The sequence below is a fragment of the Ictalurus furcatus genome, chromosome 28 (assembly GCF_023375685.1).
Source record: "Ictalurus furcatus strain D&B chromosome 28, Billie_1.0, whole genome shotgun sequence".
Taxonomy (NCBI): domain Eukaryota; kingdom Metazoa; phylum Chordata; class Actinopteri; order Siluriformes; family Ictaluridae; genus Ictalurus; species Ictalurus furcatus.
In genome coordinates this window covers 1393625-1417014 of record NC_071282.1, presented here as the reverse complement: position 1 = coordinate 1417014, position 23390 = coordinate 1393625, and the positions used below count along the sequence as shown (strand labels likewise).

At 40.6% G+C, this 23390-nt stretch overlaps 1 protein-coding gene across 2 annotated transcripts; it reads right to left on the bottom strand.

Moving 5' to 3' along the window:
* Window positions 1-4536: 4536 nt before the first annotated feature.
* On the bottom strand, window positions 4537-16392 carry LOC128603601 (histo-blood group ABO system transferase). 2 transcript variants are annotated; one of them, XM_053618152.1, is made up of 8 exons: window positions 15841-16392; window positions 12262-12297; window positions 11853-11879; window positions 9492-9542; window positions 9341-9385; window positions 6105-6137; window positions 5834-5968; window positions 4537-5470 (listed from the first exon to the last, which is right to left on the bottom strand). In XM_053618152.1, exons 1-8 carry the CDS (start codon window positions 15900-15902, stop codon window positions 4780-4782), a joined length of 1080 nt encoding a protein of 359 aa, XP_053474127.1. In that variant the 5' UTR covers window positions 15903-16392; the 3' UTR covers window positions 4537-4779. The 2 variants fall into 2 exon arrangements, with proteins under 2 accessions (XP_053474127.1, XP_053474128.1); XM_053618153.1 differs by lacking the exon at window positions 9341-9385 and having other exon boundaries at window positions 15841-16382.
* Window positions 16393-23390: the final 6998 nt, after the last annotated feature.

The window sequence follows — 23390 nt, the reverse complement described above, 5'->3', positions numbered from 1 at the left end:
ACGACAAACATGGCCGAAGAGGACTACACTTCCTACACACGCACACGTTCACCTTCTCCGGAGTTCACACACACCTGTTACCAATCTCACACACACTCACTCCACAGTATATAGAGACTGATTCAACACAATGGCTTTGCGAGTTATTATGCTCAGTTGCTATAGTCACGGTGGTGTACCAAGCCTTTATTCCTAGCTTTGTTTCATGGTTTTGATCTGGTTCTCTTCCTCGTTATTTGACTATTGCCTTGGTCTCTGCCATGTTTTGACCACGTTATTGTTTTATGATTTGGATTTGTCTGCCTATATCTCCTTCAATAAAACTCTTATCTGCATGTGCACCCGTTCTCGACCTCCTTACATGACCGATACTATTGAGGGTAATGGAATAGTCTTAATGATCATAATGATAACAGAGATGGTAATGATGACAATAGTGCTATAACTAATAATATGAACAATATATAATATAGACATGTATATGCATATATACAGATAAAAACACAAATGTATCAATATTTTCAAATGTTTTTATCCTTTCCCCTTCTTTCTTATAAGTTTGTGGAGATATGATTGGGAGAGTGCGTGGGTCTGGTTCCAGGTGTTTGATTTAGATTAAAATGAATTAAAAATGGGTTCCAGATGTCATTATATGTAAATATATTTTTCTTGTGGGTGAATGTTATTTTTTTCTAACATGATGTATTCTGTAAGAAGGTTGACCCAATGATTGATATGTATAGATATTTTTGATTTCCAGATTAACCGAATTATTTTCTTGGCGATATTTGGAGAGAGATGAGGAGTGGGTGTTTAGATTTGGTTGGAAGATTATCGACTTCTACGGCGTTACCGAGTAAACAAAGTGATGGCGATGGAGGGATTCTACAGCCCATGATAGTGGAAGGTTTATCAGTCACTACTATCCAATAGGAGTAAACTGGTCTATGTGGCGTGGAAGTAATCGTCCTTGCTGCCCAAAGAGCATTGTGAACAGGTGTCTGTGTCGCTTAAACCCATTTTAAACTTTTTTTTGGGGTGATGTGGGTCCTATGAATAATCTCATAGTGTATGAGTCATACAGGGTTGGAGGAGACAGACAAATCATTTTCGCCTCTGATTATTGGTAGTGTTATAGTTACATCAGTATTTGATATTAGTTTATAAAAAAGTAATATTGAAAGTTTGGTGCAGCTAAGCCACCTTGTGATTGTCTTTTTTTTTTTTTAACAAAAGATCAAAATGTTAAACAATGAAGACAATTTTTCCACAACTCATATTTACCAAGGGTGCCAATATTAGTGGAGGACACTGACAGTTCTGACAGGATTCAATTTAACATGAGCAGTAACTAAGCAGAGCTGATTATTTAGCATCAAAAATACACTGGAGGTATGAAAAACAGCCTCACCTAATATCAGATCTCAGATCTGAGGGACCAGAGGGAAGGTAAGAGGACCACCGCCCTCAAAATACAACATTATTTTCTGCATGTAATAACATTTTATTGTATCACATGCTAACAGTTCTATCATCAGAATGAAGCCACTCATGACAGAACTGTAGATTTTTTGTGGTAAAGATCAACAATATCAAAAACAAACCAAAAAAATTATAAAAATGGATCAAACGGAAATCGCATCACACACATCACAAAAATAAACTGAGAACTGTGGCTTGTATTCTACAAACTGAATGCAAATCCATGAAAACAGTCCCTACAGATGTGTTACAAACATGGACCTATATTATATTTATTTAATAGGCAGGGCACGCTGTTGTAGTTCTCTGGAATAAACCTTTAAAAAGTAACTGCCTGAGGTTGAAATACCAGCACTCAGTGTAACAACAAGAAGTTATGACACAGGACTCAAGACAGGAAGTAATCGCAGGAGTACAGACTTTATTTGCCACTTAAGTCAACACATGAGGAGGCGGGAAACAAGGTCTAAACATAAAACTCAAACTCCAGCAAAGAACAGGAAACTTAAACAAGGTGCAGAAACTCTACCACATTTAACTAACTTAAACATTTCTCCTTTAACTAGAACTAAGGAGGGAAGCACCAAACTTAGACCCAGACCTTGACATGAAACACTCCTCTAATTATGGCAGGAAACACTCTTCACAACTAGGGCAGGAAACACTCATAACTATGGCATGAACACATCATGTACTCAGAACAAGAACACTCCTTTAACTTAGGCATGAATACTCATTAAACAAAGACAGGAACACTCTTAACTATGGCAAGGCATGAATGCTCTTAACCAAGGCATGGCATAAACACTCAACTAGGCATAGCATAAACACTCAACTCTGGCATGGCATAAACACTCTTAACGAGGCATAAACTAAGGAACTGGAAAACAGACAGAGCATGGCAACATCACAATCTGGCACCATTATTCAGTCCGTCTTCTTCTCTGTTCATCCTTTCTCCATTAGTCCATCTCTACTTTAACTTAATGCCGCGCGATGTGTAAAGCAACACAGGGGTTTAAATAACTAGTCACCATTCTCTTAATTGCCGACACCTGGCAACACTTGACACAGTTTTAGCGTCCATGCGCACTTCAAGCACGTGCATGTGCGCACTCTGAAGCCGCTCGTGCACGTTGTCGCCACAGCGCCATCTGCCAGCGAGATTGTGACAATAATAATAATAATAATAATAAAAATAATAATAATAAAATAATAATAATAATAATAATAATAATATACCCGAGGAGTGAACCGGCGATAATAAGGAAAAACAGATATAAATTCTGTAAAAACCGCATTTTGACGTTTCTCCTGTCCTCCACGTCTCTCTCTCTCTCTCTCTCTCTTTGTGCTCTCACCATCACGGCACTCCTTTCACCTCTTCCGTTCTGTCTCTTAGCTGTCTTTGTCTGTCTTTTAGTTTTATTTTCATTAGAACATAAACAAATGAAAGACTTTATTCTTTATTGATTGATTATAACATTTTTTTTATTTCTTCCTTCCTTCATGTGTGGTCTCTCTCTGTCCCACCCACTTTTTTGCAACAACCACAAGCAGTCCCCTCCAAATGTATTGGAACAACGAGGCCAATTCTATTGCTTTCGCTATACAGTGAAGACATTTGGGTTTGAGCTCAAAAGACGAATATGAGACGGTAGATCAGACTTTCAGCTTTCGTTTCCTCATATTTAAATCTTGAGCAACTTAGAACACGACACCTTTTGGTTTGAACCTCACCCATTTTGTCAAGTGGGGAAAAATATTGAAACAAGTGACTGACAGGTGTTTCGTGCTGCCCAGGTGTGTCCTGTTCAATTCATTGTTTAAAGAATCAATAGCTCTGAATGTCTAGTCTCGATTTGAGCCCTGGGTTTCGAGTTCTTCCGCCTTGTTCCAACCGTAGCGCACCACGTCTTTGGGGAGGTCACTATGTGCCCAAGGGCATCGTGATGCTGGAACAGGTTCTGGCCTTTTATTTACAGTGGAGGGAAACTGTAATCCTACCAGGATAAGTCCTGCAAGCAAATCATGCGTGAAACAGGCGTTTCTCTTCGAGTCAAAAAAACAGAACAAACGCAGTTGTTATGTTACTGAGATACAGGACCGTGTAAACTCGTCTGTCCTGAAGACTCGAGTCTCACACAAAAAAAGTCCTTCATTAATACATTTTTAATATTTGTAATCGTTCACAGATCGTGGTGGTGTAACAGGAATACTATCGCCGACAGACGAACTGAAGAACTATACCCAAAACACAACATTTTAAAGTTTGTTTTAATTCTTTATTTATTTTGGCTATATAATAGATTAATTATTACTAGTAGTAAAAGGTGCTTTCACTTTCACAGCACACAATCATCATTTCCAATAAAACAACAGTAACCTTTTATTTGAGATTTATTTGCTTTTCTGTTAGAACCTTACAACAACATGTGAACTCACTCTCCGTGTGCTGGAAAATAAATGCCCCCCCTCCCATCCCTGTATAACATGGCAAACTGTTTTTACTCTGTCATCGTGTATATTTAGCTTTTCTCTGGTTTGCCAAATACATGTCAGTAAGTGGATTATCTACACTAAAATGCCCCTAGTTGTAAATATGTGAGTGCATAGTGCCCTGCGATGGACTGGTGTCCCATCCAGGGTGTATTCCTGCCCCGTATCCAGTGTTCCCGGGATAGGCTTTGGATCCACACGACCTCGATCAGAATTAATCGCTTATTGAAGATGTCGACACTCTTGCAGAGGTTTTTCGATAGTAAGGGATTCTGATCTCATGCTGCAAAGCCTAAACATGTCACATAAAAACAGGAAGGTCTTTGGCAATATTGTTTTTTTGGATAATCTTAACGACACCATTTTCTTTTTGTGAAACGGTCAGTGGACGTCAACAACGTGTGCTGAGTATTTCAGGTCTGTAAAGAGTGATGTACATTGTTCCACAAGAACAATCATATTCAAATGAGGTAGATAAAAGAGAATGTATATTTAAGAAGAGCAACTACTGCACCATGGTTCCTGTACTGAAGTTTGAAGACATGGAGTTAGATCTCCTTTAAGAATTGTCTTTATTGCATTTGTGTAACTTACAAACATAATTAGGACCTAAAAATCCAGGAAAACACAATTTATTAATATAATCATCAACATGTCTTATAATGTAGGGTAACCAAACATTTCCTGATGGAAGACCTTGGTGTAGTCTGTGGTTGAAACCTGTGAGATGATGGTGATAGAGTTAATGGTGTTAGTTCATTTATCTTTCCTGAGAAACCCATTACAGTACAGTGTGCTTTAAGGGTTGGGTCGGATGTCGGCGTAATTCTTGACCACCTGAGAGAAACGCACCACTTTCATGTAGCTGGGTTTCCCTTTTGTGTCGTCCCACAGGTATTCAGGTGAGAGCGCCTTGCTGGGCTTATTGTACAGGAAGTACTTGTTCAGGTGAGACTCCTCCTGCCATGCCGCTTCAATGTGATTGGCTCGGTCCACATCCAGCTGCATGCGGCACGTCTTCACCAGCTTGTGCACTTTGTCGAGGCGTCCTCCGATCACGGCACCTCCGTAGTAGTAGTCTCCTTCTTCTAAAGGTATGAAGGCCTGAGATTCAGGACGCCGCTCGTACGTGAACTGTTCCCGAGATTTTCCAAAAAACCAGGCATGCAGCACGCCGACAAGGTCGCCCAGAGACTCCGCCCCCCAGTGAGCGTAGAATTTGGAGTCGACGTCGAGACTGAATATGTAGTCTGCCTTGTCAGTGAGTTCCTTCTCAATGAGCTTTTCGACCATCTCCATCCTGCGCAGTGAGATTTCCTGCCAGCGGTTCGAGGTTTCTGTTTTTATCATGGTCAACTGACGTCCTTCCCCCAGCGTTACCGTGGGAACCTCGTCCGGACGATCGGTAAACAGGTAATAATGCACTCGGTAGCCCACCATGAAGTGCTGCTCTGCAGATTCTAGGAAGTCCTTCAGGAAGCGTACGTACCTGCAGGAACATATTCAGTTAGTCATTAAAGGGATTCATTACCGAGGTTTTTGATGGAACTAAAGTGCTATTTGCCTTCTTCTGCATACTGACAGACGGCCATGATTGATTAGTGCTGCTCTGATTGACAGGGTAGAGACATGATGCCCCTCCCACCCTGAGAACATGGCCAATTTTGCTCCCTTGGCACCAGGACACGGATAGCTGTGGCATATTTGCAAACAGTTTTCTGTCGCACTACTTGGGTACCTTTTTAGTGTCATCACCATTAGAGCCACGCTGGCAAATGTGTTTAAATTTTTGAACATTTTATCACAAACCATTACCCACAATGCTTTGTGCGTGTCAAGTGTCAAGACCTACTTCCCCAGAGCGAAGACGGTGACTGCCACGGTGATGTTCTGTTGTTTGTAGATGTTGTCAATCACCGTCAAATCATATGTACCCTCCCACACAATTGGAGCTAACCACGGGGTCGTTGTGGAGACATCTGGCCGACTGACAACACACACACACACACACACACACTTTAGCTTTCACTTAATTTACAGTATATTGGTAGGTACGGACAGGTGACAAATTAAAGGAAAAAAGCTGAGGTCTGTTCTGTTGTTATGCGCACACGTTTACTCACCTATTACTCACACTGGGCTGAGCGCATGCAATCCTAGTAGGAAAGTAGTGAAGTAAATATTATTATTATTATTATTATTATTATTATTAATAATAATAATTTGTACCACAGCAATGTTGAATTGAATTGAATGTGATTTGTTGGTGTTTAAACCCAGCCACTGGCTCCATGTGCGCACAGGACCAGTGCTGGTCCCAAGCCAGGATAAATGGGGAGGCTTGCGTCAGGAAGGGCATCCGGCATAAAACACCCTAGCCAAAACAACATGTGAATCAACTTTAAAAACTCCACACCGGATCGGTCGAGGCCCGGGATAACAACAACCGACATCAGCACTGTTGCCCAACAGGTGCCGACGGAAAATGTGCTACTGCTGGACTAAGAAAGAACAAAGGAGCTTCAGAGACAACACGCAAACGCAGCGACAGAGGAGGGAAATGCATTAAGCTGAAGCGCAAACGCTATAGGACCCACTACGCGAAAGTGAAGGTCGGGTCCCACAACGTTGGCACGATGACGGGCAAGGGGAGAGAATTGGCCGACATGGTTGAGAAGTGCAAAATTGACATTCTCTGCGTACAAGAGACTAAGTGGAAAGGCAGCAAAGCGAAAGGAATAGGTGGAGGCTACAAACTCTTTTACCATGGGTCGGATGGGAAAAGAAACGGAATGGGCATCATCTTGGCTGAGAAGCACATAGATCGAGTCGTAGAGGTGAAGCGAGTATTAGACACGTTAGTAAACATAGTTAGCGCATACGCCCCACAAGTCGGATGTAGCAAAGCACAGAAGGAGAGTTTTTGGAGCGAGCTAGAGCCCCTAGTAGAAGAAATTCTGAAAGACGAAAGACTATTCTTACGAGGCAACCTTAACGGTCATGCGGGTGAAGGGAATTTAGGGGATGAGCAGTTCCTTGGTCGACATGGGCTGAAGATAAGAAATGACGAAGGTCAGAAAATCATAGATTTCGTAAAAAGCATGGAGCTAGTAGTGCTTAACACATTCTTCAAAAAAGATCAACAACGTGCTACCTACTGCAGTGGAGAGAAACGCTCCCAAGTAGATTACATCATCTGCAGGCGGAGAGATTTGAGAGAGACTAGAGACTGTACGGTAATAGCCGGAGATAACGTGGCACAGCAACACAGACCAGTAGCATGCTGCACAACCATTAGATGCCAGAAAATCAAGGAGCCCAGACAACAACCACAGACAAAATGGTGGAAGCTCAAAACGGAGGAGGGGATGAGTAACTTTAGAGCGGCGGTAATGCGAGCAAACGGAGGAGAAAGCACCCTGCCGTCGAACTGGACTACTACTGCCAACATGATTAGGCTAGCAACAGTAAACGCCCTGGGTTATTCCAAAGGGCTGAGAAGAGAAAATAAGGAAATGTGGTGGTGGAACACAGAAGTACAAACCAGCATACAGCGGAGGAAAGAAACGAAAAAACTATGGGAAACAACCAAAGATGAAAAAATTTCAGAAGAGTACAAGAAACAAAGAAGCAAAGAAAGCCGTGGCAAAGGCGAAGCAAGATGCCTACGAGTAACTGTACAGATAAATAGAAGATGGAGGAGGGGAACGGGAACTGTGTCATTTAGCACGCCAACGGAACCGTAGTGGGAAAGACGTTCAGATAGTGCACGCAATCAAAGATGAACATGGAAAGGTACTGACGAAGACTTTTGAGATCCAACAAAGATGGGAAGAATACCACAAGCAGCTCCTGAATGAAAAGAACCAACATGGAAAAAGATACAAACAAGAACTGGAGAACAAAGAAGAAGTACCATCGATCAGCAAACAAGAAGTGCAAGTGGCAATGAAGAAAATGAAGCCCAACAAAGCTACGGGCCCAGATGAGATCCCTATCGAAGCCTGGAGATGCTTGGGCGATATGGCGATAGGGTTTCTCACTGGGCTGTTCAATCGCATATTGATCACCGAAGTAATGCCAGCGGAATGGAGAGAAAGTGTTCTAGTACCGATCTTCAAAAACAAGGGAGACGTACAGAACTGCTCCAACTATCATGGTCTGAAGCTCATCAGCCACACTATGAAACTCTGGGAGAGAATCATAGAAGATAGACTCCGCAAAATTGTCCCTGTCAGCGAGCAACAGTTTGGATTTGTTCCGGGCAAGAGCACCATAGAAGCTCTGTTCGCCCTGCGGTTGCTCATGGAGAAACACAGAGAAGGGCAAAAAGAACTGCATTACATATTCATGGACCTGGAGAAAGCATATGACAAAGTCCCACGCGAAGAGGTCTGGCTCAAAAAGGGGGGACTGAAAATTAATAGCAAGAAGACCAAATACATGTGCATTGGTGATCCATGACTCATTAAAGTTCAATGATGGACAAGAAATTGAACAAGCATATAACTTCTGCTACCTTGGATCCATTGTGGAGAAAAATGGAACGACCCGACAAGAGGTTAACCACAGGATCCAAAGCAGGTTGGGCCAGCTGGAGAAGAACTACTAGAGTCATGTGTGACAAAAGAGTGCCGGCTAAAATTAAAGGAACCATCTACAACAAAGTGGTGCGACCAGCCATGCTGTATGGTCTGGAAACAGTGGCTACCACAAAAAGACTTACTGCTGCTCTGGAAGTAGCAGAGATGCGAATGCTCAGATTTTCATTAGGCCACACTAGGCTAGACAAAATCCAAAATGAGCAAATCAGGAAAACGGCCCAAGTCACGCGCTTCATGGACAAAGCAAGAGAAGAGCGACTGAGATGGTTTGGGCACGTAAATAGAAGAGGGGTAGAGCATGTCACACGAAGAATGCTCGGAATGAAAACCCCAGAAAAACGGAAGCGCGGAAAACCGCTACAGAACTACATGGCCCAAATAAGCATCGACTTAAAAGAGGCCAGGGTGTCGCTGGAGGACACCCACGACAGAGACATATGGAGAAAATTGATTCGCTGTGGCAACATCTGAACTAGGGAAAAGCCGAAATGAAAAGAGAGAGAGATTTGTTGGTGTTTATATTAATGTGCTCATTCTAATCCGGACTCGTTTCTATAGTAACAGCCCATTTGTAGGGATGTGTATGGTGGACAAGCCACATAAACTGATTCCAAAATGTGTGTAATCTTTGGCATGGTGAAGTAAGACATGTAATGTCCCACAGCATCTCAGCAACCAGCGTGTCAAAGAAGAGGAGACACATGTGTGTGTGTGTGTGTGTGTGTGTGTGTGTGTGTGTGTGTGTGTATTCTCACCCCACAGGAAAGATTAGGTCCGTATTACCCTGCTTTTCTTCTTCCCTGAAAGATGAGCAGGTACAGACTTATTGCATGTGTGTATAGAGACAGACAAATAGAGGAATATATGTGTGTGTGTGTGTGTGTGTGTGTATGTGTGTGTTCTCACCTCGGAGGAAAGATTAGGTCCGTATTACCATTACCATGCTTTTTTTCTTCCCTGAAAGATGAGCAGGTACAGACTTACTGCATGTGTGTATGTGTGTGTGTATATATATATATATATATATATATATATATATATATATATATTAGTCACAATACACACAGACAGACAAGGAGAGGAAAGGGTGTAAAGTTGCGTGGGAGTAATTCATAGCTGAAACATCCACACTGGGTATTTTCCCCTTAACCCCCAACAAACATTGTCCATGTAATTCTCTGACACTTGAAAAAAGCTTTTCACTACAATGACTTTGTTACTGAACTGGATTTTCTTTCACCCAATACCTCCGTGCTGTACTCAAGCTCGGCAACTTAACTCCAAAAATGATGTCAGTAATTCTGTAGGAAAGTTATATTCAGAGTTGTCACGCACACGCTTAAGTTGATTTTCTAAATGCTCATACAAATTATACAAATCAGATTCTTCTTGAGTGGAAGTGTTCAAACTGTTTAGATTTTTCTCTTTTCTTCTTTCAATAGCATCTATACCACCGCCTATAAACCCAAACACCTTTAAACCCACAACAACAACAAAAACTGGCATAGTAAATGGAGACTTCTTGGCTGTCAAATGTAAACAATGCAACGCGACGGTATAAAAATTTCACATAAAACAAACAAAAAAAAAAAGAGTAATTAAATATATATGAATGAATAAAATAGCACTTGATTCAACAAACACAGACTACAACTGAGCATGATATCGTTTTCTATTGTGTTTTTAATGAGCTATTTTGAGCTCTTATTGTGCACTTTTACCAGCCCTGCGATCTACAATGTGACATTTGGTGCATGTCTCCCCCTTGTGGCTCTTGTTTCTATAACAGTCAGAGTTTTGTTTATAATTGTGTTTGATGAAATATTCCATTTCATGTAGTGTGCTATAAAGCTGTTTGTGAATGTAAAAAAAAAGAAGAAGAAAAAAAGTCTCAAAAATCTAAGCGCATGACAAACGTAGTGATTGAGTCGCAAATGAAGGAACCGATTCTGAACAGCGGAAACGAGTCGTTAGTAATTCCAGACTTTACTTCCTGTATTAACCTACTTAAGGTTTGTAAGAAAAACCCCCGCCTCTCGTCTTCATCACCTGCTCGCTGGGACATCTGACCAATCAGAGCAGAGTGTGCTCTCTGAAAGGAGGAGTTTAGAATGAATCGTTAAGAATCGGATCATTTAAGGGGTTGTTTGTGACATTTGGGGAAAAGGTAATGCTGCAGTTCAAATTATGAGCACGTTAAAGTGTTTTTAACCTCGGATGTGTGTAAATCTACTGTATGAGACCTCAAACAAAATTAGGCACGTTTCAAAACCATAATACGTGATGGTTTTAATGGTTTCATTGTAGTTCAGTGGAATTTGTTATGAAACCACTATACTCATTATGTAGTTAGTCTTCTTAAAGAACTTCTTAGCAGTGGTTCAGTAACTACAGTGACCCTGACAGGAACGCTGTGTAGTCACAAGACTTCAGATATTTCACTTCATGGAGCTGATCAGTGAAATATCATCTCATCTTACAAGGAAGGCGTGCATCAACACTTTATTCCCACCATTTCTGATAAGTGGGTAGTTTCTGAACGTCCCCTGGCTGATTTACAAACAAAGATTCAAGACCCCACCTCTTCACCAAGCCCTGATTGAGCACTAAATTCTTCAATGTCTCTTCCAGGAATTTTAGCTTAATGGTATTCTTTGACCTTGAGTTATCTGCACCAGGCAAAGGAGATGAAAAACTGACTTTCAAAGTAAAACCTTGTATGCAAACATCTGAAAAGAAGTAGGCCCAGTTGTTGACACACAATGCTTATTGTGCTCAAGACAAAAATAAGTCCTCGTGTTTTTCAGAGAAGGACACTGAATCGACATCTCAATACCCAAAAAAACTTACCACTTAACTAGCTAAAATGGAGAAGAAACTTGACTGCTATGTTATATCATTTCATACTGTATATATCCTGGATAAATTACGATGCTTGTCGAGGGGGAAAAAAAACATCTCAGAGACTGGAGGCATCTTGTTAGTTTATTTAGTGCATTAACATCCTGTAAAAAAAAAAAAAAAAGGGTCTTCATTTAAACAAACGAAGTAGGTTCAATCAACATCTGACCTGCGGACAGAATAGTTTATTTTCCATGTCAATTTGAGCCGTTTCGAATAGATACTAACAGATTATGCGTGAAAAACCTGTAACAAACCGGTTAAATTGGAAAATTAATAACCCCGGTGAATATAAACCTGAGCGGCTGCACCGTATAGAAGTATAACAATAAAGGTAAACGTGTTTATAAGAGTTTGGGTACTCACACAGTCAGTCTGCACTCCCACACATCTCTGCAAACACACAACATCACACGTGGGTCATCACACACTGATTATAAATATATTTGTACACCTTGAGCCTCATCCAGGTCAAGGTCACAGGGCAGAACGCATATACGTCCGTACACTCGTTCACACGTAGGGGCAGTTCAGCATAGTCGAAACACAGATGGGTTTAAAGTAGATTAAGGTCATGGAGGTGCTCTTAATGTGTTTGTGAAAGTTTACTGCAAGGTAGAAGCATTATAACTCATTTAGAGAACAATTAAGGAGTACGGACCTGGAAACGGCTGATTTCCTAGAAATGAAACACACACACACACACACACACACACACATACGGCTGCTCACGCTCACCTGTGTGGGTGGGTGTGAGTAAGTGTGTATTTCTTACCTGAACCAGGAGGATGTGTAGCTGAAGTAACTGATCCTGATGAATAAAACACACACACACACCAAGTTTATGATCCCGTGATAAATATGTGACACTACAGACTGATTTTTAAAAAGAATATTGACAAATAATGTCGCAAATAATATGATTCTATAGAATCAGATACACTAAAATCCAAATATGGAGGTCTGTTACATTCTGAGTGAAGTTACAGAAATGTTGTTTTTCATAAGGGACTTCATGTAAAGTAGAGGAATTGACAATATTTATTTAACTGCAATCAAATCTCAGCAGACTCCTGGTTAAAAGTTCAACCGAAAACTTGATCATTCCAAAGAAGCTTAGGACTGAATTGAGCAAACTTATGTGAGGATCTTGCTTGTTGACTTTATCTTTAGCCTTTAATACAATCACTGTAGAGGTGATTGATGGGAGCCATAAGCCTCAGCACTGGCACACCTCCAGGGTGTGTCCTTTCCTACCTACTCTTTTCCTGATATACACATGACTGCACCTCTAAGGACCTGTCTAAATAGATTGTCACCAGGAACACGCACATGGTTGAGCCATTCAAATACCCTGGCATTGTCCAGTCAAGCGATCTCAGGTTAAACAGACACATCACCTGTGTCACAAAAAGAGCTCAGGAAGGCAGCAGATTTCTTCTGCTATCATTGATTCCATCTTAACATCCTACAGTATATAATTGTCTGCTTTGGTGCTGCTTCTGCTCAGGCCAAAGGAGAACTGTAGCACCTGCTCATCCGTTCTTCAGAAAAGATAATCGGGTGTAGCCTGCTGTCCATGAGTAAACTGTACGAGTCCAGCCCAGATAAGTCCTGTGTGATTCCCTGAGATCCAAGTGTTCCAAGTTGCTGCATAATCCAGATGCGCTTGAGTTTCAACGTACGGACTGAAGACCGAATGTTCTCCTTTAAGTAGAGAGCAATTATTGCAAGTTGCCCAGGCCCAGAAGCAGCAAAGCATCCCCACACCATCACACTGCCTCCACCATGCTTGACTGTAAATGGTCTGCACTTATATACCTTTTAATCAAAGCACTTTACACTGTTTCTCATTCACACATTTACACACACAATCACACACTCACACTCACACACACCATGCCGGGCGTTAGCCTGCCATCGGAAACAGTTCAGTGTCTTGCCCAAGGATGCTTCGGCATGTGGAGGCATGAACAACCCGCTCTACCACCTGAACCACAGCCGCCCCGGCCACTGTAGGTACGATGTCCTTTTTGTGGAAATCTGTGTTTGGTTTACGCCAGATGTAACGGGACCCCTGTCTTCCAAACAGTTCGACTTTCAACTCCTCAGTCCACAGAACATTCTCCCAAAAGGTTTGAAGATCATCAAGGTGTGTTTTGATGTAATTCAGACGAGTCTTAATGTTCTTCTGGGTTAGCAGTGGTTTTCACCTCGCCACTCTTCCATGGAGCCATTTTTGTCCAGTGTGTGATAGTGGCGTCATGAATAGTGACGTTTATTGATGCAGGAGAGGCCTGTAGGTCCTTTGATGTGGTCCTTGGCTCTTTTGTGACTTCCTGGATGAGTCGTTGCCATGCTCTTGGAGGAATTTCGGAAGGTCGGACACTTCTGGAAAGGTTCACTACTGAGCTGAGTTTTTCTATTTGGAGATAACGGCTCTCACCGGGGTTCTTTGGAGTCCCAGAGCCTTTGAAATAGCTTTCTAATCCTTCCCAGACTGATGGATTTCAATCACCTTCTCCCTCATCATTTCTGGAATTTCTTTCCACTTTGGCGTTGTGTGTTACTGGGTAAGAACTTTTAACCAGCTTCCTGCTGTTGTAAAAGTTCTATTTAAGCTTTGATGTGGTTGAACAGGGTTTGCAGTAATCATGTCTCGTCGTGTCTAGTCCAGCTGAACCCCATTATCAACTCCATTTGGGGAATTAATAACCAACGTGGGCAAATACATTTTCACCCAGGCCCAGTTAGTATTGGATAACTTTTTCGCTTCAATAAATAACATTATCTTTTAAAAACTGCATTGTGTGTGTTTACTCAGGTCGTCTTTGTTTTATATTAGATTTTGTGTTCATTTCTGAAACAATTTAGTACGAGATCTACACAAAAACAGTAGAAATCAGGATTGAGCAAATACTTTTCCACAGCACTGTATGTATCTGTGCACTACGGAGCACACATTTCTAAATAAATATTTGTACGTTAAACTGCACCTGTGTAATATTTGCACCTTCTGTTCCTACATTGTAATTGTCTGGCACTGAATGTGTAATTTGTATAGTTTGTGTTTGTTGCACTGTTTTCGGCATTGTTGCTGTGTTTGCTTTGATTGTATTTGCATTGTCTTGTGTTATCAACACTTTATATGTATCTGATGTCCATCTGCTTGCACTCACGCTAAGTACATCGTCCTTAACCATTACGGGACAATAAGCATACTTAACAATCGCTCTCTCTCTCTCTCTCTCTCTCTCTCTCTTTCTGTTGAGCTACACATGATAGTCCTTAGAAGCCACTGATCCTGACCCCTCTGCTCTCTTGTTTAATGCTCTTTGTTTTAGCATTTTAATTAAGTTATAATCATCATAATATTTAAACCGTGCTGAATGCCTGTTTACCCCACAGTACATGTTATCAGCACGTCTCTTCGTTTCGACGTTGTTTTTGTAACGTTGAATGAAACGTTTGACATTTTTAATAGTCAGAAATAACAAAGGCCTGCATGATCATTGGCTATTAAAATACCACGTGTTCGATCCTGTCATGTACCGTATAGTCTATATGAAGTGATTTCAAGGACAAGGACTCTGTTGGTCAAGTACTAGGCTTAAGCCTAATTTATGTCAACTTATGTTTGTGAAATGAACTTAAAATGTTTCATTTGACCAACTGGGCTCTCTCTCTTTTTCAAGAAGCACATAACAATCTAAGAAACGAGGTCCTTGTCCGAACTGAAGAAACGCACCACATGCTGCGAGGACCTCCGCTGCCCATCCTGCAGTTCGGCTTCGTTTCCCCCAACAAACCCGGGCAAAATCAAAACACGTTTAGAGAGCCGTTTCAACCGTCAAGGTCTCCACGGAGGTAACGTTTGCAAACATTCTCTCGGGAAATGCAAATTGAGTTCTAATACGTCTATGTCTACCTGGAGAGTGAAGAACAACAGGACACTATTGAGTAAAGAAGGAAGAACATTCGTTTGGTAGGATGTGCTGCTACATACTTTACAGTCTGGGTTTTAAATATCTTAAAGGTCAGGAAACGTCACGTTGATAAAATGTCATTTCTTTCTATTCGGATTCTTTGCATCTCTCTCGATCCAAAAAATGTTTTCTCAGTTCAGATGGTCTTTATTGACACTGAAAGTTTACATGATGAATACGACTTTTTTCCAGATCTTTGAACAGTACACATGGCACTATGTTATATTTATTTACTAGGCAGGGCACGCTGTTGTAGTGTAAATCGTAGAATAAAGCTGTTAAAAATTAACTGCCTAAAGTTGAAATCCCAGCACTCAACAACAACAACAACAACAATAATAATAATAATAATAGCAATAATGACCTACCCGAGGAGTGTTAATACGGTGATAATAAGGAAAAACAGATATAAATTCTGTCCAGACCGCATTGTGACGTTTCTCTTATCCTCCACGAACCAAAGACAGCTAGAGACTTTGATTCAGTCCATCTTTAGTAGTGTGTGTGTGCGTGTGTGCGTGTAACACAAGGGCGTGGCCACTTTGCTGATGCAGGTTGGCAGATTTTACTCTTAAAGAAGAACTGACACACTTACTCACTTACTTAATGACTCCTATCTTATTACATACTGTATTCTACCACAGCGCGTTTATTAATTCAGCTCTGTGATTGTGATTGGTCAGAAGGTGTTGATTAATTTTCTAGAACAGCATCTCTGACACGAGCGCAGCTGCAAACCACAGCTTTATATTCATTCTGCAGTAGCAGTTTATTCACAGGGACTTGTACAGAAGACACTCTACGTTAACAGATTAGAAAAATGTCATCATTGATGTGGTGATGTTTTCAGTAAGACAAGTGTGTGTGTGTGTGTGTGTGTGTGTGTGTGTGTGAAGGATGATTCTAGAGTTTAACCCCCGGGGAGGCTCAGCCCCAGTGAGAATATCCTACAGTATATAACACGCAAAGTTTGTGGTTTTATAGATATATGTTTCCAGAGTCTAATATTAATCACATCTATTAGTATGTATTAATAAGTTATAAATATAATTATGATATGATTATGATTATGCAGTCATAGTAATCAGAAAACCCATATTTAAAAATATAACTATATCTAAAGGTATTTCCATAATTGTGGCGATAATAATGACAGTGATGACAATGCTGGCAACAGTGATAGTGTCAGATCTCAGCAAACCAGTGACTCCGTTTCCCAGGATGCACCACGAACGACAAACATGGCCGAAGAGGACTACACTTCCTACACACGCACACGTTCACCTTCTCCGGAGTTCACACACACCTGTTACCAATCTCACACACACTCACTCCACAGTATATAGAGACTGATTCAACACAATGGCTTTGCGAGTTATTATGCTCAGTTGCTATAGTCACGGTGGTGTACCAAGCCTTTATTCCTAGCTTTGTTTCATGGTTTTGATCTGGTTCTCTTCCTCGTTATTTGACTATTGCCTTGGTCTCTGCCATGTTTTGACCACGTTATTGTTTTATGATTTGGATTTGTCTGCCTATATCTCCTTCAATAAAACTCTTATCTGCATGTGCACCCGTTCTCGACCTCCTTACGTGACCGATAATATTGAGAGTAATGGAATAGTCTTAATGATCATAATGATAACAGAGATGGTAATGATGACAATAGTGCTATAACTAATAATATGAACAATATATAATATAGACATGTATATGCATATATACAGATAAAAACACAAATGTATCAATATTTTCAAATGTTTTTATCCTTTCCCCTTCTTTCTTATAAGTTTGTGGAGATATGATTGGGAGAGTGCGTGGGTCTGGTTCCAGGTGTTTGATTTAGATTAAGATGAATTAAAAATGGGTTCCAGATGTCATTATATGTAAACATTTTTCTTGTGGGTGAATGTTATTTTTTTCCTAACATGATGTATTCTGTAAGAAGGTTGACCCAATGATTGATATGTATATTTTTGATTCCCAGATTAACCGAATTATTTTCTTGGTTATATTTGGAGAGAGATGAGGAGTGGGTTTTTAGATTTGGTTGGAAGATTATCGACTTCTATGGCGTTACTGACTAAACAAAGTGATGGGCTGTAGAAACCCTCCATCACCATGATAGTGGAAGGTTTAGTCACTACTATCCAAGAGGAGTAAACTGGTCTATGTGGCATGGAAGTAATCGTCCTTGCTGCCCAAAGAGCATTGTGAACAGGTGTTTGTGTCACTTAAACCCATTTTAAACTTTTTTTTTTTTTGGGTGATGTGGGTCCTATGAATAATCTCATACTGTATGAGTCATACAGGGTTGGAGGAGACAGAAATCATTTTCACCTCTGATTATTGGTAGTGTTATAGTTACATCAGTATTTGATATTAGTTTATAGAGTTTATAAAAAAGTAATATTGAAAGTTTGGTGCAGCTAGGCCACCTTGTGATTGTCTTTAAGACAAGATGTTAATGAAGACAATTTTTCCACAACTCATTTACCAAGGGTGCCAATATTAGTGGAGGACACTGACAGTTGTGACAGGATTCAATTGAACATGAGCAGTAACTAAGCAGACCTGATTTAGCATCAAAAATACACTGGAGGTATGAAAAACAGCCTCACCTAATATCAGATCTCAGATCTGAGGGACCAGAGGGAAGGTAAGAGGACCACCGCCCTCAAAAGACAACATTATTTTCTGCATGTAATAACATTTTATTGTATCACATGCTAACAGTTCTATCATCAGAATGAAGCCACTCATGACAGAACTGTAGATTTTTTGTGGTAAACATCAACAATATCAAAAACAAACCAAAAAAATTAGAAAAACAGATCAAACAGAAATCACATCACACACATCACAAAAATAAACTGAGAACTGTGGCTTGTATTCTACAAACTGAATGCAAATCCATGAAAACAGTCCCTACAAGTGTGTTACAAACATGGACCTATATTATATTTATTTAATAGGCAGGGCACGCTGTTGTAGTTCTCTGGAATAAACCTTTAAAAAGTAACTGCCTAAAGTTGAAATACCAGCACTCAGTGTAACAACAAGTTATGACACAGGACTCAAGACAGGAAGTAATAGCAGGAGTACAGACTTTATTTGCCACTTAAGTCAACACATGAGGAGGCGGGAAACAAGGTCTAAACATAAAACTCAAACTCCAGCAAAGAACAGGAAACTTAAACAAAGTGCAGAAACTCTACCACATTTAACTAACTTAAACATTTCTCCTTTAACTAGAACTAAGGTGGGAAGCACCAAACTTAGACCCAGACCTTGACATGAAACACTCAATTAACTCAAGCATGAGACACTCCTCACAACTAGGGCAGGAAACACTCATAACGATGGCATGAGCACATCATGTACTCAGAACAAGAACACTCCTTTAACTTAGGCATGAATACTCATTAAACAAAGACAGGAACACTTAACTATGGCAAGGCATGAATGCTCTTAACCAAGGCATGGCAGAAACACTCAACTAGGCATAGCATAAACACTCAACTCTGGCATGGCATAAACACTCTTAACAAGGCATAAACTAAGGAACTGGAAAACAGACAGAACATGGCAACATCACAACCTGGCACCATTATTCATTCGGGCTTCTTCTCTGTTCATCCTTTCTCTATTAGTCCATCTCTACTTTAACTTAACGCCACGCGATGTGTAAAGCAACACGAGGGGTTTAAATAACTAGTCACCATTCTCTTAATTGCCGACACCTGGCAACACTTGACACAGTTTTAGCGTCCATGCGCACTTCAAGCACGTGCATGTGCGCACTCTGAAGCCGCTCGTGCACGTTGTCGCCACAGCGCCATCTGCCAGTGAGATTGTGACAATAATAATAATAATAATAATAATAATAATAATAATAATAATAATAATATACCCGAGGAGTGAACCGGCGATAATAAGGAAAAACAGATATAAATTCTGTAAAAACCGCATTTTGACGTTTCTCCTGTCCTCCACGTACCAAAGACTGTCTTTCAGTCTGTCTTCTGCGTGAGTGTGTGTGTGTGTGTGTGTCTGTGTGTGTGTATGCATGCGTGTGCGTGTGCATGTGTGTGTATGTGTGTGTGTATGTGTGTGTGTATGTGTGTGTGTATGCGTGTGTGAGTGCGTGTGTATGTGCATGCGTGTGTGTGTGTGTGTGTGTGTGTGCGTGTGTGTGTGTGAAGGATGATTCTGGACTTTAACCCTCAGAGAAGCTCAGTCCCATTGATAATGTATGACCATAACCATAACTGTTCCATAACTGTGGTGCTCAATAAGAGAAAGCTCTTCCCCCTGCTGTAGCCTTCGCTATTTGAGGTACCGACAAATAGCTTGCACCTTTTGATCTAAGTAGGCATGGCGGAACATAGAAAACCAAAAGTTCACTTAGATACTGTGGCGCAAGACCATTTAGTGCTTTATAAGTTAATAATAGTGTTTTATAATCAGTGTGAGATTTCACTGGGAGCCAATGCAGTGTGGATTAGATCGGGGGGATGTGGTCGTATCTTCTGGATCTAGTTAGGACTCTAGCAGCTGCAACTGGAGTTTGTTTATGCTCCTACTGGAACATCCAGACAGTAAGACATTACAGTAATCTAGACTGTGGCCTACAAACATGGCTGCCATGTACTACACTTCCCAAACACACATGTTCACCTTCTCCAGAACACTATTCAGACACACCTGTTCCCAATCACACTCACAGTCACACCATACTATAAAAGAGACTGCTTATTCACAATGTCTTTGCGAAGTAATATGCTCAGTTGCTATTATCTCTGTCATTTACCAAGCGGTTGTACCTTGTTCCTTGTATTTATTCATGGTTTTTTAATCTGGTTTCTTGTTACTTGTTTTTGATTCTTGCCTTTACTCGTTTATGCCTGTATGTTGATCATCTGACCCCTTGCCTCTTAACTGCGATTGCATCCGTCCTAAACCTTATTTCATGACAGGTATTGTTGTATATAAAATATACATGAAATAAACACGAGGGAGACCTAGTATGAGTAGTATGTAATTTTATTGAAAATTCACTGGGCTGACGTTCACCTAAGACACAACACACACAGATAAGCAAGGCGCAAACCATACATGTATTTGATTAGTGCGGCAGGCCTCAGAGCGTAGGTGGACGGTCAACTAAGAGACACACATACACACAGAGGCCTATGCTGCCACGCACACACATACAGAAGGAAAACAGAACATTATAAGGATAATATAAGGATTATAAGGATATTATAATGATATTGTGGAGTATGGAGTACAGAAAAGGGGGTAAAATACTTGCAGGCAGTATAACCAGATGTAAAACAGAAATGTAGAGCAAATATGAAAAGAAAACAAGCATTATAAAAGAGAAATACAGAAAAATGTGAAAGAACCTTACTCATAATGCACTTCAAGGTGTTCAGGATTCTTTTCTCACGAGAAAAAGTCAGGAGTAACACAGACGAAGGCCTTAATTTTTAAGAGAGAGCCAAGACGGGCCGTTTATAAGGGTAGTTGAGCCAAGTTACACCTGTGAGATAACCGTCGATGGGAACAGCGGACCCCGTGAGACCAAGGTCTCTCCGAAATGTTGAGTCTCGTACCTATTGGTATTATGGGAAGGCTCTTTCGATAACCTAATGGTGTTCGGGGAAGGCTCTTTCTAAAACATAATGGTATTGTGGGAAGGCTCTTTCTAAAACATATTGATGTCTGGGTCATCCTGACCCTAAGAAAACTGTATAAATAGAAGAGCTTCAGCTCTGTTTTTTTTAGATCGCATTTTGGGACATCTCAAACGGTGTGGATCTCGTGTGGTGGAACGGAACGAATAAACCTGAACCCTTGCTTCTTCTCACTCACGGCTGGTGTCTTATTTTTCTTTCTCCAATTGAATATGTGAGTGTCTGTTTCTATGTTAAGTGTCTTCAGGTAATAGGCAAAATTTGGACCTACAGTATGCGTGGAGAAGTCTCCATTTACATCTACGAACTGATAACGATCGGTCAAATAAGACCTGAGGCAGGAGAGGACTATTCCCTTAATGCCAACAACATTTTCTAATCTATCAAGGAGAATAGTATGATCTATAGTATCAAAAGCTGCAATAAGGTCAAGTAACACAAGCAGCGAGACACAACCCTGATCAGAGGTCAGTAGATGGTCATTTACTACTTTAACTAACGCTGTCTCTGTGCTATGATGAGGTCTAATACCTGACTGATACATTTCATGAATGTTGCTCCTATGTAGGTACGAGAATAACTGCTGTGTACAACCTTTTCTAATATCTTGGAGGTGAAGGGGAGATTTGATATTGGTCTATAGCTGGACAGTTGAGAGGGGTCGAGGTCAGGTTTTTTAATCAGGGGTTTAATAACTGCTAATTTAAGTGATTTAGGTACATAGCCAGTGCTAAGGGAAGAATTGATTATATTTAGAAGAGGTACAATTACTCCAGGACAAATCTGTTTAAAGAAACATGTAGGTACAGGATCTAATATGCAAGTTGATGATTTTGCTGAAGAGATTAATGAAGCTAGTTCAGTCTCTGTAAGGGAAGAAAAACGTTCTAATCCTTGATCTGATATTGCTATAATATCATCTACAGGGTTAGTTATAAAACTGCCTGGTTTTAATTTAAACTATTATTGATGCTAATTCCTTTATATTGTTCTACAGTCCACATTTATATTAGTAAGTAAAAAAATCTGAAATATTGTCTCTATAAATATTGTTTTTAAGAAATGTTTTATTATAAAGATAAACAATGGGTTTAAACGTAGCACCACAAATGCATAAAAATCGAACAGATCAGAAATTTCTTACTTTAAATTAGGAGAAATATTGGCACTCTAATCATTGGTAGTTAATCCTTTCTGAATAAAAATGCATTTGGATGACCTGCACTGTTAAAACATTTTGGAGATCCGATTCCTAACCAGTTAACGAACACACACCTGTGTGAACAGTTTGTCTTTACTATTTAAAAAAAGGCACGATGTGGCAAAAATAAATAAAAAAATAACTCTGGTACAGACGTTTGTAAAACAGTTAGGTGTGAAAGATTAAGAAATAATCTACAAGTATGAAACACTTAGCAGTCTTAGTAAATGCTTGGTTTAAATGACTTGTTTGTTTACATTTTGAACAACAGACCCAAGTTGAAATAAGAAGGTGATGTGAAACAGGTGAGGCAATCGTCTATTCATCGTATAAAAGGAGCCTCCAGAAAAGGCTGAGTCCTTCAAGAGCAAGGATGGGTCGAGTCTTGCCGATCTGCCAACAGATGCGTCAGAGAATAATCCAACACTTTGAGAAGAACATTCCCCAAAGACAAATCGGTAGGATTTTGGGCATTTCACCTTCTACAGTGCACAATATAATTAAATGATTCAAGGAATCTGGTCAAATCTCGGTGTGAAAGGCGAGGCCGAAAACCACTTCCGAATGCGCGTGATCTCCAATCCCTCAGACGTCACTGTCGTAAAAACTGTCATGAGTCTATAATGGAGATCCTGACATGGGCTCGGGAATACTTTGGTAAACCTTTGTCTGCGACACCATTCGCCGCTGCATCCACACATGCAAGTAAAGGCTTTACTATGCAAAGCAGAAGCTATACATCAACACTGTCCAGAAGCTCCACCCACCTCTCTGTGCTCGCTCTCAACTGAGATGGACAGTGGCACAGTGGAATCATGTTTGGTGGTCTGACGAGTAAACATTTCAAATAGTTTTTGGACAAAACAGCCATCGTGTTCTCTGGGACAAAGAGGAAAAGGACTGTCTGAGCTGTTATCAGCATCCAAAAGCCAGCTTCTGTCATGGTATGGGGGTGTGTCAGTGCCCATGGTATGGGGGCGTGTCAGTGCCCATGGTATGGAGCGTGTCAGTGCCC